Source organism: Mytilus trossulus, chromosome 7, assembly GCF_036588685.1.
Source record: "Mytilus trossulus isolate FHL-02 chromosome 7, PNRI_Mtr1.1.1.hap1, whole genome shotgun sequence".
In the NCBI taxonomy this organism is placed as follows: domain Eukaryota; kingdom Metazoa; phylum Mollusca; class Bivalvia; order Mytilida; family Mytilidae; genus Mytilus; species Mytilus trossulus.
This window is the reverse complement of record NC_086379.1, coordinates 72332048-72347023: the sequence shown is the minus strand read 5'-3', so window position 1 is coordinate 72347023 and position 14976 is coordinate 72332048. Positions and strand designations below refer to the sequence as shown.

At 33.2% G+C, this 14976-nt stretch overlaps 1 protein-coding gene across 1 annotated transcript; it reads right to left on the bottom strand.

Annotated features, from left to right (window-relative positions):
* Positions 1–1364: 1364 nt before the first annotated feature.
* On the bottom strand, positions 1365–14936 carry LOC134725744 (large ribosomal subunit protein bL12m-like). The gene is made up of 5 exons (XM_063589797.1): positions 14793–14936; positions 13261–13444; positions 2785–2850; positions 2363–2497; positions 1365–1534 (listed from the first exon to the last, which is right to left on the bottom strand). Exons 1-5 carry the CDS (start codon positions 14846–14848, stop codon positions 1418–1420), a joined length of 558 nt encoding a protein of 185 aa, XP_063445867.1. The 5' UTR covers positions 14849–14936; the 3' UTR covers positions 1365–1417.
* Positions 14937–14976: the final 40 nt, after the last annotated feature.

Sequence of the window (14976 nt, the reverse complement as noted above, 5' to 3'; positions counted from 1 at the left end):
TAGACCATTACTCTTTGTCCATGCTACACAGATATATAATGCAAAGGTCATCTACTTAGAATTTGAAAACTTTTAACTCTCATATTTAAACATCATTATACCCCACACAACTTTACCGAACAAATGATTTACCAATCTGTCCCATTAGTCCTGTTTTTTTTGTCACAACTCCTTCTAAATCACACAACAGAACTTCATGAAACTTTAAAGCTCATAAGAACACGATAAGTAGATTTGCATATCCAAGAACATTTTTATCAGGCAACTTTTGTAGAAGTTATTTGTCTTTGAACTTAAGAAGCAGTTGAGATTTTGTTTACTTTGTGACAATTTGGGTGTGTGGGGTAAAAGTAAAATGTTTTTTTAACCGGATTTTTGGGACAAAAATGTCGGTTATTAAATTTGGGATGTACAGCGGGCGGCCGGTAATCAAATGTTGTCCGTGCAATAACTCATGAACTGTTCAACCAAAGCTTTTAAAATTTTAATATGTTGTTACTGGTCAAGTTCAATAATGGTGATTTTGACTTTTACTGTTCAGGAGTTATGGTTCTTGAAAGATAGTAAAATGGAGTTTCCAGTCATGTCCGTACAATTACGCATGAACTGTTCTACCAAAGCTTCCCAAATTTTAATATGTTGTTACTGATGACAAAATGGAGGTCAAGTTCAATAATGACGATTTTGACTTTTACCGTTCAGGAGTTATGGTTCGTGAAAGATTGAAAAATGATGTTTCCAGTCGTGTCTGTGCATTTTCTCATGAACCATTCAACTTATTAAGCTTTTGAATTTTTTTTATGTTGTTACTGATGACTAAATAGAGGTCAAGTTCAATAATGACAATTTTGACTTTTACCGTTCATGAGTTATGGTTCTTGAAAGATCGTAGAATGGCGTTTTCATACAAGTTGTTGCATTCACTTATGAACCATTCAATCTAAGCTTTTCAAATTTGATATTTACGATTTTCACTTTCACCATTCATCAGTAATGGTTCTTGTGATATTATTAGGACACAAATAAATGTTAATAAATTCAGTTTTTGGTCGTTGTGATAGCCTCTTGTTTTCATTTGACATGTAGGCCTTATTTATAGGGGGGGGGGGGGGGGGGGGGGGGGAGGGGGGGGGGAGGCTCCAGTCATGCTTCAGTGATTCTCTATATAATCAACCAATTTTTTTCCCATGAAAGGAACCAGTTTATTTCATTTTAACTCGCAATAATCTGAGAGCTAAAGTCAGATGTAAATCTTGTCACAATTTAGTGGCAAAATGTACATCAAAATTACATAATGTTTATACCTAGATCCTTTCACTGCATTTTGTAGTTCACACGCTCCTTTTTAAAAAAAAATGCAACACTGAAGTTTATATTTATTTTCAAATTTGAAAAACAGAATTATATATTTTGTCTTTTAATCAATATCACATTTTCCACCAGCTGCCTCTATAGCTTTCTTTAAAGTTTCAGCTTCTTCTTTAGGTATGTCTGCTTTAATCACTTGTGGGGCAGATTCTACAAACTTTTTAGCCTGAAAATAATAAAACAATTTAATAAAGAACGCAACTCAGGAAATACAAATCTAAGCAACATATAATTCTACTAAAGTGCATACAAAAACTACCGACAAAGAAAAGCACATTTCTTCTTTAAAAAAATAATCTCTATAAGTTTTACACATACTGTAAGTGCCTGTCCCAAGTCTGGAGCCTGTAATTCAGTGGTTGTCATTTGTTGCATGAATTATATTTGCTTATCCTTTACTGTGTGGTAAAGGCTGGTATTTTTTTTCCTTCTAATTGATTTACATTTATCATCTCTGAACCTTTAAAAGTTTGCTATGTGTAATGGATTTTGCTCATTGTTGAATACCATTTACTTTATGTTATCATTATGTAGTGTAAAATTAGCCTTTTCAGCAAGCTCAATGGGAGCGTGTCAATTTTAAATGGTTTAAGGGCATAAAAAGATTTTGATAGTGCATTGGTTGACAAAAAAATACACCTACAGGTACTTTTTATTTATAAAATATGTTTGTTTTAACAAATAATTCTTAAGAGATTACTATTATATGTGGTTTGTGAGCTTGGTTGTGAATGACAATTTACATTTTCTCACAAGTATATATGCATCTACCAGTACATCTTTTATCGTGAAACAATTTACTTAATATTTGGGCCAAGTGGGGCCCTTTCTCTCTTTTCACAGTTTTTTTCATGCACAACAAACTTTGGAGATAAACTATGCAATATTTTAACAAACTGCAATACATACAACTCTTCAGCCTTATAAGAGGGTTATAAAACTAGAAATTACAAAGGTGTATATTTGTTTATTTATAATAAATAATTTATTTTACCTGAACTAAATTCATATCAGGCACAAGACTTTTTATTTCTTTGATCAGGGTTATCTTCTTGTCCGCTGCAAATTCTAAAAGTTTGAGTGAGAAGAGAGTTTTCACAATTTTGGGAGCCTCTTCCTCCTCTTCTTCCTGTAGAAAGAAAATTAATTACATTCAAATACATGTATAGGTCAAGGTCATACATATATTATTGGGGATTTTCTGAAAGATTGGAAATTAGCTTGTAATTTCATCATTTCCTGATTACCAACTTTAGCATCTGCTTTACTAATTGATGTTTGTATGTAAATGCTTCTTTAAAGAAACTTTTCTTTAATAATACCAATTGGTCAAAATAATATAAGTGGAATGTAATGTCTGTATTCATGGTATTGTATGTGATGAAAATGTTCACAACTGAAGAAATTATTGCTTACCTTAGGTGCAGCCATTCCTGGCATACCCATGGCCATTACAGGTGCATCTTGTATCCTCAAAGTTTTCTGAAAAAATAAAACAAGATTTAAGCTGTAGTACCTTTTTATTCCTATGTAGGTAAATGGTGTAACAGCATGCAAGAAAATATATATGAATAGAGCAAACAAAATTTGTTTAACAAAACTGAAAACTGCAAATATAAACAAGAGGCTCTCAAGAGCCTGATTCGCTCACCTGAAACGTTTTGCTTAAACCTTTCACAATTATTATTTTTGCTTTAAAATGCCATTTAAATGTTGATCATATTGATTATTTGTAGATCTAACTTTGCCAAACATTTCTGCTGTTTACAGTTTATCTTTATATTCAATAATATTCAAGATAATAACCAAAAACTGCAAAATTTCCTTGAAATTACCAATTTAATGGCAGCAACCCAACAATGGATTGTTAGATTCGTCTGAAAATTTCAGGGCTGATAGATCATGACCTATTGAACATTTTTAACTATGCAAAATTTGCTTTTAATGCTTTAGTTTTTGAGATATAAGCCAAAAACTGCATTTGACCTCTATGTTCTATTTTTAGCCGTAGCGGCCATGTTTGTTGATGGATCAAAACTTCGGATACAATTTAGAAAGTAGATACACCAACGAACATTCAGTTAAAGTTTGAGAGTATTTGGCCCAGTTGTTTCAGAGGAGAAGATTTTTTAAATTTAAGCAAGTTTGATGAACAAATAGAGCAAATTTGTCTTTAAAGGGCAATAACTCCTTAAGCGGTCAATTGACAATATTGGTCATGCAAAACTTTTTTGTAGATCTTACTTTGCTGAACATTTTTGCTGTTTACAGTTTATCTTTATCTTCAATAATATTCAAGATAATAAACCAAAACTGCAAAATTTCCTTAAAATAACCAATTAAGTGGCAGCAACCCAACAATGGATTGTTAGATTCATCTGAAAATTTCAGGGCTGATAGATCTTGACCTAATGAATATTTTTATACCTTGTCAGATTTGCTCTAAATGCTTTCGTTTTTGAGATATAAGCCAAAAACTGCATTTGACCCCTATATTCTATTTTTAGCCATGGCGACCATGTTTGTTGATGGATCAAAACTGTGGATACAATTTATAAACTAGATACCCTAAGGAACATTCAGTTAAAGTTTGGAAGTATTTGGCCAAGTAGTTTCAGAGGAGAAGATTCTTGAAATAGTTTACGACGACGACGACGGAAGCCAAATGAAGGCATAAGCTCACATGGCTATGCCAGGTGAGCTAAAAAAGTATCACTGGATGCAAACATCGATTCAAATACAATTCATCCAAGTGACATAGATTTTATATTCTAGCTTAATTACACATAGGCAGGCCCGTAGCCAGGAATTCCAAAGGGGGGGTCGTTGGACTCACAAACTCGATCAGAACATTGACTGTTACAGTGCTTATTTGTTTTGCCCTGGACCCCCTGGCTTCGGGTATGTAAGGCTTCATTAAATTTGAAAAAATTAAAATTAACATTATTTTCACTAGCCTTCTGACAAAATATTCAAATTTATGAAAGAGAAAAAACATAATTAGCCCATTTCTGTGCATTTACAAGGGATGGGAAATGTCAATTACAGAATACATTCAAAAAGAACTTTTAAACTTTTAAACTTTTCAAACTGCATATTTTTATTATGTTACTTACATATTAAAATATGATACATATCTACTTCCAACAAACAACCAAATGCTCAGTAGGGCGCAGCTTTATACGACTGCAGAAGTAGAACCCTGAACAGTTGGGGCAAGTATTGACACAACATTTTAGCTTGATACAGCTCTGAATTTGGATTGTGATTAAATACTGTGGATTCATTAATATTCGTTGGATACCAATTTTCGTGGATTTCGTGGGTACAGGAGAACCACGAATTCAAATGTTCAACAAATACAAATTTTGAAAAGGAATGAGTGTAGACTTTGCCAAAACCACGAAATTAAATATCCACGAATATGTAAGTTTTCCTCAAACCACGAAAATTGGTACCCACGAAAATAAATGAATCCACAGTAGTTGAAACAACATAGGTTTCTGACACAGAATGAATGTGGTCTAAGAAATTCCTTAACTGTTGGGACCAAAACTCCCAACCTTCCTTTTATGGTCACAAACATTGTGTTTAAATGTCATAGATTTCTATTTACTTATACTAAAGTTATAGTGCGAAAACCAAATGTCTTGGGACAAAGACGAAGGCACCAACGTCATACCATTATACGACCAAAATTGTTTCAATTTTTGCGGTTGTATAAAAACAGTAAGATTAGATGAGTCAACTACGAATCCACCAGTGTGTGATGCCTTATATCTTGATTTAACATTTATCTTATATAGTACTGCAACCAGAGTTCATTTTTTAAAACTTTAATGGTCCGGAAGAACACACACCTAAATTATATATCGTTGGAAAGAGGAAAACATGTACAATAAGAAAAGTTGGGTCGTAAAAATCCAGAGTGGTCACAATTTTGTAAAATTGAGGTCAAAGGTCAGACCTAAAACTATCAATATTTCAACCACAAGGACAAAAAGGAGAAATATTATAATATTTATTCAATAGAATGCTACAAAAACGATTCAATTATAAGCATATGCTATAAACGATGTTAAAACGATTACTTTGATTATTTATATGAAGAGCTGCCATTACAAAATAGCGTTGATTTGGAACCTTCTGATTTTTTTCCATTTAAGACATAGCAAAATAAGAAGTGGCCTTGACCTTTTCACATCCATAAACCTTCATATTGTGTATAGTTTTTCTTTTTTTATGTAGTATATTACAGAATTATTTTCTAAACTATAAAACACCAGTTTATCAAATTATTTCAATATTTTTTCTATCTTTGAAAAAAACAAAATTCAAGCGCTGAAACAGTGTTTTTAATTTTGCATCGTGAAGGTTGTGTATTTTGTTAAAATTAGTTTCTAGTTATAGATAAATACATATTGTGTATTTGCAAAGCCTGGACAGAGCAGTTATCACACAAAATATACAATAGTCACCCGTGGCGAATGCGAGGTTTAAAAAACTAGAGGCTCTAAAGAGCCTGTGTCGCTCACCTTGGTATATGTGAATTAAACAAAGGAGGCAGACAGTTCATGACAAAATTGTGTTTAGGTGATTGTGATGTGTTTGTACATCTTTCTTTACTGAACATTCTTGCTGCTTACAATTATCTCTATCTATAATGAACTTGTCCGTGTAGCTTCAGTGGAAAATGTTAGTAAAAATTTACAAATTTTATGAAAATTGTTAAGAATTGATAATAAAGGACAATAACTTCTTAGGGGGTCAATTGACCATTTTGGTCATTTTGACTTATTTTTTATTCTTAAATTGCTGTACATTATTGCTGTTTACAGTTTATCTCTATCTATAATAATATTCAAGATAATACATTAACCCAAAACAGCAAAATTTCCTAAAATTACCAATTAAGGGGCAGCAACCTAACAACAAGTTGTCCGATTCATCTAAAAATTTCAGGGCAGATAGATCTTGACCAGATTAACAATTTTACCCCTTGTCAGATTTGCTCTAAATGCTTTGGTTTTTGAGTTACAAGCCAAAAACTGTATTTTACTCCTATGTTCTATTTTTAGCCATAGCAGCCATCTTGGTTGGTTGGCCGGGTCAAAAACACAATTTTTAAACTAGATACATTAATAATGATTGTGGCCAAGTTTGGTTAAATTTGGCCCAGTAGTTTCAGAGGAGACGATTTTTGTAAAAGATCATGGATATTTACGAAAAATGGTTAAAAATTGACTTTAAAGGGCAATAACTCCTAAAGGGATCAACTGACCATTTTTGTCATGTTGACTTATTTGTAAATCTTACTTTGCTGAACATTATTGCTGCTTACAGTTTATCTCCATCTATAATAATATTCAAGATAATAACCAAAAACAGTAAAATTTCCTTAAAATTACCAATTTAGGGGCAGCAACCCAACAATGGGTTGTCTGATTCATCTGAAAATTTCAGGGCAGATAGATCTTGACCTGATAAACAATTTTACCCCAGGTCAGATTTGCTTTAAATGCTTTGGTTTTTGAGTTATAAGCCAAAAACAGCATTTTACCCCTATGTTCTATTTTTAGCCATGGCGGCCATGTTTTTTTATGAAATGGGAATTTAAACACAAAGTTTATTCTAGATACCCTAAGAATCAATCAGATGAAGTTTGGTTTGAATTGGTTCAGTAGTTTCAGAGGAGAAGATTTTTGTAAAAGATCATGGAGATTTACGAAAAATGGTTAAAAATTGACTATAAAGGGCAATAACTCCTAAAGGGATCAACTGACCATTTTTGTCATGTTGACTTATTTGTAAATCTTACTTTGCTGAACATTATTGCTGCTTACAGTTTATCTCCATCTATAATAATATTCAAGATAATAACCAACTAGAGGCTCCAAAGAGCCTGTGTCGCTCACCTTGGTCTATGTGAATATTAAACAAAGTAAGCAGATGGATTCATGACAAAACTGTGTTTTGGTGATGGTGATGTGTTTGTAAATCTCACTTTACTAAACAGTCTTGCTGCTTACATTTATCTCTATCTATAATGAAATTGGCCCAGTAGTTTCAGTGGAAAATGTTAATAAAAATTTACAAATTTTATGAAAATTGTTAAAAATTGACTATAAAGGACAATTACTCCTTAGGGGGTCAATTGACCATTTCGGTCATATTGACTTATTTGTAAATCTTACTTTGCTGAACATAATTGCTGTTTACAGTTTATCTCTATCTATAATAATATTCAAGATAATAACCAAAAACAGCAAAATTTCCTTAAAATTACCAATTCAGGGGCAGCAACCCAACAATGGGTTGTCAGATTCATCTGAAAATTACAGGGCAGATAGATCTTGATCTGATAAACAATTTTACCACCTGTCAGATTTGCTCTAAATGCTTTGGTTTTTGAGGTATAAGCCAAAAACTGCCTTTTACCCCTATGTTCTATTTTAGCTGTGGCGGCCATCTTGATTTGATGGTCGGGTCACCGGACACATTTTTAAAACTAGATACCCCAAAGATGATTGTTGCCAAGTTTGGATTAATTTGGCCCAGTTGTTTCAGAGGAGAAGATTTTTGTAAAAGATAAGATTTACGAAAAATGGTTAAAAATTGACTATAAAGGGCAATAACTCCTAAAGGGGTCAACTGACCATTTCGGTCATGTTGACTTATTTGTAAATCCTACTTTGCTAAACATTATTGCTGTTAACAGTTTATCTCTATCTATAATAATATTCAAGATAATAACCAAAAACAGCAAAATTTCCACAAAATTACCTATTCAGGGGCAGCAACCCAACAACAGGTTGACCGATACATCTGAAAATTTCAGGGCAGATAGATCTTGACCTGATAAACATTTTTACCCCATGTCAGATTTCCTTTAAATGCTTTGGTTTTTGAGTTATAAGCCAAAAACTGCATTTTACCCCTATGTTCTATTTTTAGCCGTGGCGGCCATCTTGGTTGGTTGACCGGGTCACGCCACACATTTTTTAAACAAGATACCCCAATGATGATTGAGGCCAAGTTTGGTTCAATTTGGCCCAGTAGTTTCAGAGGAGAAGATTTTTGTAAAAGTTAACAACGACGACGGACGACAGACGACAGACGACGACGGACGCAAAGTGATGGGAAAAGCTCACTTGGCCCTTCGGGCCAGGTGAGCTAAAAACAGTAAAATTTCCTGAAAATTACCAATTTAGGGGCAGCAACCCAACAATGGGTTGTCTGATTCATCGGAAAATTTCAGGGCAGATAGATCTTGACCTGATAAACAATTTTACCCCCATGTCAGATTTGCTTTAAATGCTTTGGTTTTTGAGTTATAAGCCAAAAACAGCATTTTACCCCTATGTTCTATTTTTAGCCATGGCGGCCATGTTTTTTTATGAAATGGGAATTTAAACACAAAGTTTATTCTAGATACCCTAAGAATCAATCAGATGAAGTTTGGTTTGAATTGGTTCAGTAGTTTCAGAGGAGAAGATTTTTGTAAAAGATCATGGAGATTTATGAAAAATGGTTAAAAATTGACTATAAAGGGCAATAACTCCTAAAGGGGTCAACTGACCATTTTGGTCATGTTGACTTATTTGTAAATCTTACTTTGCTGAACATTATTGCTGTTTACAGTTTATCTCCATCTATAATAATATTCAAGATAATAACCAAAAACAGTAAAATTTCCTTAAAATTACAAATTTAGGGGCAGCAACCCAACAATGGGTTGTCTGATTCATCTGAAAATTTCAGGGCAGATAGATCTTGACCTGATAAACAATTTTACCCCATGTCAGATTTGCTCTAAATGCTTTGGTTTTTGAGTTATAAGCCAAAAACTGCACTTTACCCCTATGTTCTATTTTTAGCCATGGCGGCCATGTTTTTTGATGAAATGGAAATTTAAACACAAACTTTATTCTAGATACCCTAGGAATCAATCAGATGAAGTTTGGTTTGAATTGGTTCAGTAGTTTCAGAGGAGAAGATTTTTGTAAAAGTTAACGACGACGGACGCAGGACGACGACGACGATGCCTTTTGGCCAGGTGAGCTAAAAATGAGTGTAAAACAAATTCAGTTTAACTTAAGTGCATGAACATTTTTTAGGTGGGATAATCCTGGTTAAAAAGTTAACTCATTATTTTTTTAAGGGAAGGATGAAAAATTATACAATGCAATGCCAATTTTCTAATGTTGTAATTCAAAATCAGTCATGATCCTTATATAACTTTTAAAAGCGACACACAATAGCTCAAGTATTCATTAAATAGTGACATGAATCAATCTCTTAGTCATCATATGCGGATTCAGCACGCGTATTAGCATTATAAGACACTAAAACCAAGTTCTGTGCAGGACAGAGTTTGTTCAAATCATACATATTTGTATGCCCCACCTACGATAGTAGATGGGCATTATGTTTTCTGGTCTGTGCCTCCGATCGTTTATCTGTCTGTGCGTCCGTCTGCTTCAGGTTAAAGTTTTTGGTCAAGATAGTTTTTGAAGAAGTTGAAGTCCAATCAACTTGAAACTTAGTACACATGTTCCCTATGATATGATCTTTCTAATTTAATGCCAAATTTTAGTTTTGACCCCAATTTCATGGTCCACTGAACATAGAAAATGATAGTGCTATGTTCAGGTTAAAGTTTTTGGTCAAGGTAATTTTTGATGAAGTTAAAGTTACATCAGATTGAAACTTAGTACACATGTTCCCTATGATATGATTTTTCTAATTTTAATTCCAAATGAAAGTTCTGACCCCAATTTTCACTGTCCACTGAACACATAAAATGATAGTGCGAGTGGGGCATCCATGTACTATGGACACATTCTTGTTTTTAGTACAAATACTATCTGGAGCGTAAATACCGTAATGATTCGGTCAAACTCGTCATATACAGTCTTACACTCTTACCTTTACATAGGAAAACACAAAAGCAATGTGAGAACAAAGTTTCGATCAATGTTCGTGACACATATTCCCAAATGCATATGCATGAAATATCTGCACTGCTAATCCCAAATGTAATGGGGCGAATGTTGCTTCAGAAACGATTGATTCTGTAATAGCCATACATTTACGAATGTTTGTTATCTTTAGGGACAGTATACGGTTCAGAAGCGCCTTTGTGTTATTTTTTCATCAATAAACTAACAAATGAACTTTTGAGCCTAGGCTCTGTGTTGAAGACCGGACCGTGATCTATAATGGGTCACTTTTATAAATTGTGACTTGATTGGTGTGTTGTATCATCGGCACTCATACCACATCTTCCTATATCTATTAAGAAGCTATGCGGGCATCATTTCCATAGAAATACCAAAACAAGGACATAGCTCATAAGAACACTGGTGGCAGGGTGAAGTAATTGTTCTTCTTTTAATGTATCCTTGATTTTTTCAGACACACCTTGGTGTAATTCTGAAAGTCTTAACATAGACTTCAATTTTCCTGCAGCAAATATGGCATTCCCTATATTGAATTCAGAGCTAAACTCTGTATTTCATATCCCTTGACCCCCCCCTCCCCCTTTTGTGTCTGAATTATTAGGTGTCACAACAATAGCTATTTAGTTCTGGAGTTTGGCAGTTTTGTAAGCATCAGAGACAATCTTGGGTAAAAGTGATCGGTGTATGTAGAGTATGTGCTACATGAGAAAGTCTTTTCCTTATGGAAGAACAAATCACATCACTAACAATCGTTATTAATAAACTGACAGCAAGTTCAAATTCTATTTTTTCAGTAACTATTTTACTTAATTGCACATGTGTTGACTTCAATAAGTACTTGGTTATGCATGAATAAATGATGACTCACATTAATAAGCACAACTTAAAAGAATGTCAACATGTTTAGAGGACTCAGTTTTGTGTAGTTTTCTGTTTTTTGTAAAGGTTTTTCTTTTATACATAAATACTGTTTTCATATCCAAACTACAAGGTAGAAACTGAGCGCGAGATCGTATAAAAGTGTCAGGTTGTGAGGATACATGTCGGTCAGTTTGATCACAGATATAGATTTCTGTTGTTTCTAATTTGAAGTTCCCCATGGGTGACTGGGGAAACGAAATATGGTCACTTGGTCTTCTTCCGACCGGCAGTAAAACCAAATGGGGCGTCTGTTTCGCTGTGCGGGATGTATCAAGTTCACAGTCACGTCCGGTCAGAATGGGGACGTAAAATCCGATGCCTCGTGCAAAGGGAGTGCCATGTTCTTTGCACGTTAAAAACCCTTGCAACAACTCTTTGAGGGGTCCGTAGGTTGTCTGTTGCAAATGAAAATTTCTGTCCCAGTCCTTTATACCATCATTTTCCAGTGGCAGTCTAAATTTTCCTGACCATCATCCCGAATGACCTCTATTATGACAAAACCTACCTATTGTTTTTATTGTTAACTTGTTCTCGTCCTGAACATGCTTGAAATATTTGCCACTGGACATTAAGCAAATAACAATCAATCAATTAATCAATCTAATTTAATGACACACCAATTGTGCCTTCTGGTGCAAGTCTCATAACATCACTGATGATTCGCTAAAGGAAAGCAGAATATCAAGAGAAGTTGGTTTTAGCATCACCTTGTCACACACCAAATATCTGCGAAACTTATAGTACTTTTCCTCCGACCACTTGCATGCATATTAATTGTTCTGAGGTTAAACATTAACATACAATGTATTTTCACGCAATATCAACTATAGTCATTTCCGGAAAAAAACTCTTATCCGAAGGATTTGGTTAACTTTTATAAAAAGTCCAAATTTTATTAACAAAAATATAACTTATTTACAGAAAATACACAAAGGAACTACTATATATATTCAAATCACTCAAAAATAAATTAACTTCTCCTACAAAATCTACATAATCACTTCGAAACTATTAAATTGATTGTGAAGGAAAAAATAAATGCTGGAGTTGATTGACGGATAGGAAATTTCCGTAATTAAAAAAGGTACAAATGATGTTTTTATTTTTGAGTTTTTGACCAAATTGTTTGGAATTTGCCCAACAAAATTTTCATGCAGTATTGCAATAATATGTTCTGTCCTCTTAAATGTCAAATACTGTTTTTGAATTTCACATTTTCTCGTTTTCAAAGAAAAATGCATTAAATTTCTATCTAAAAAACAACCAACTTTAAGTTTGAAAGTTTTACTTGGAAATGGTATTATATTTATGTCTTTATCATTCCTATGATCCTTGATGATATGTGCATAGAAAATATTTACGAAAATAGAGGGAAATTTAACCAAAAAACATATTTTTGGATTTTAAGGTAACTACTCAAAACCGTAAATTGAGGGTACCCCCATTAAGGAGATAAAATACAAAAATGTGACCATAGAAACTTTTTACGACCTGACGGAAATTAAAATATAGATATTATTCTTTTGTTTAAAACAATTTGCAGCCGTGTGTTATTCCGGACCATTAAACTCGTTAACTAAGCGTCTTTTTCGATGTCAGTTGCAGTACTAATAGGAGTAACATTACCCAATATGTAGAGCAGGATTTGCTAACCCTTCCAGAGCACATGAGATCACCTGCATTTTGGTGGAATTCTTGTTGCTCATTTTTTAGTTTTCTATGTTGTGTGTTTGTGTACTGATATTTTTTTGATTTTTTACTTTTTTTGTCATCACATTAAGTTTACTTTTTGCTATAGCATGTTAACAAAAAAAATCAGGTATTATATTTGTGGCTCAACAAGACAAGTCACATGATTGAATTCGTTTAAATTCATCATTTGCTAGGCTAATGATATTAAGTCCACTTTCTTCACTTTTTTGCAGAACTTGAATCTAATGCTGAGACTTGTACATAATATAAATGTCCCCTTTAAAATTTAAGAAAAGTTATCAAGACAATGTTATACCTTAAGTAATTCATTCAAATCAGCTACTTCTGTGAGAGTGAGTTTACCAATATCATCGACTATGGTATGTAGTTTAGGGGGGAAAACTTTGTCCTGTCCATCAATAGCTGGTTCTGGTAAGGAACTATAGAGACGACTAGTTGAACATGAGGAACAAGTGACCACTCTGTCACGCCTGCTTATTCTACAATGGAAAATTTCATTTTAAAAAAGTGAATAAATTGAAGGTTTGAGTTTCTTATATATAAGTTGTTTATAGTTATTTTAATATCTTTTTAAAAAGTATTTAAATGTTGTCATCAGTTATTATTTCATTAACATGATTATAATGAAATAAAGACACTTTATTGTGTTGCCAATCCATGAAATTATGTGCAAGTACTAGGGACAATTTTTCACTAAGGGAGACACTATTTTATGGTTTACAAATGTGATATTTTGTCCCATGAACAAAATTTCACAGCTACACTGTGAAATAATGTTCTAGAGGACACAATTTCATGGGACACTTTTTTGGCTTACATAAGTCATCTTGTTATATAAATGAATATATAAAAAATAAGATTCAAGGAAAAATTTCACTATGAAATAGATTCAGGAATATATTATATTAATATCTTTAAATGGGAAGGAAACCCACTTGAATTATAATTGTGTTAAGAATCGTTTTTTATTTGTATAGTAATAAAGCATCTTATCTCTTTGAAATAATGTCTGAAACCTGTAAAAATGATATTATTATATTACCCATTTTAAATTTCCTGCCGACATGGCAGATACCATTTTAAATTGCTCATCATAATTACCTCCCTTTGATAAATTATGCAAATTTGTTCTACCTTTGTGAAACATTGTATAATTACTGTAAAGTATATATTGATTGCAAGTATCTTTTTTGCAAGTATCGTACATACTAGTCAATGGGACTATATTCACAGGAGTTTGAAATCCTATCAATAAGGGGGGCAAAATATACCAAAGTCGACTGTCAAAAATATACCAAAGTCGAAGAAGCTCTACTGTGACAGTCGACTTTGGTATATTTTGACCCCCTTATTGATAGGATTTCAAACTCCTGTGCTATATTTCACAAGGTTCTGTGAAATATGATATGGCAAATATATACCGGTTCATACTATCCGCATAACACAGATATATTTTCAATTTGTACCTGTGAAATTCAATGCCTGGAAAAAAAATTACTGTGACAAATTAACCTCAGTATAAAATATCACAGAGGAAGAAATAAACCGTTACATATACATGTACCATTCTCTGTAACTTTGTATTTAGTTTAAAACATTCATTCATGTTCTTGATTTTTTTACAACCAAAACTAATCTTTGTTTGAGAGCCAAGCTGTTTTTATCCACCAATTTTCCTCAATGGGCTCTTTTGACACGGAGAGGTCGAGCTAATTTTCTCTATTTGGAAGGCTGCTTCAAGTGCTATTTCTCATGGTTTTGCCTATTGTTTCCCAAAAATCTATGAACTAACCTCAACTTAATTTACCGATTGCATTTAATATGTACCTATGAATATTTCTGGAAAGTTTTGAAGATAGAAAAATTAGCCTTCTTGATGCCATAATCGCAGATGCAAACTGGTTCCTTTTTGTCAGTTTGTCCTGAAAATAGTGCAACTTTAAACAGGCAACCAGTTAATTAAGTACGTTTTCTGTTTCTAAACAAAGAAGAGCATTGCACAACACGTGCT

Bases quoted from the DNA above. Each gene is read 5' to 3' on its own strand.
- LOC134725744 (XM_063589797.1), bottom strand. From the start codon at position 14,848: ATGGCATCAAGAAGGCTAATTTTTCTATCTTCAAAACTTTCCAGAAAT. The intron at 13,445-14,792 runs GTACATATTAAA...TTTCCATTGTAG, and splicing joins CTTTCCAGAAATATTCATAG to AATAAGCAGGCGTGACAGAG. The intron at 2,851-13,260 runs GTATAACATTGT...TTATTTTTTCAG, and splicing joins ATTTGAATGAATTACTTAAG to AAAACTTTGAGGATACAAGA.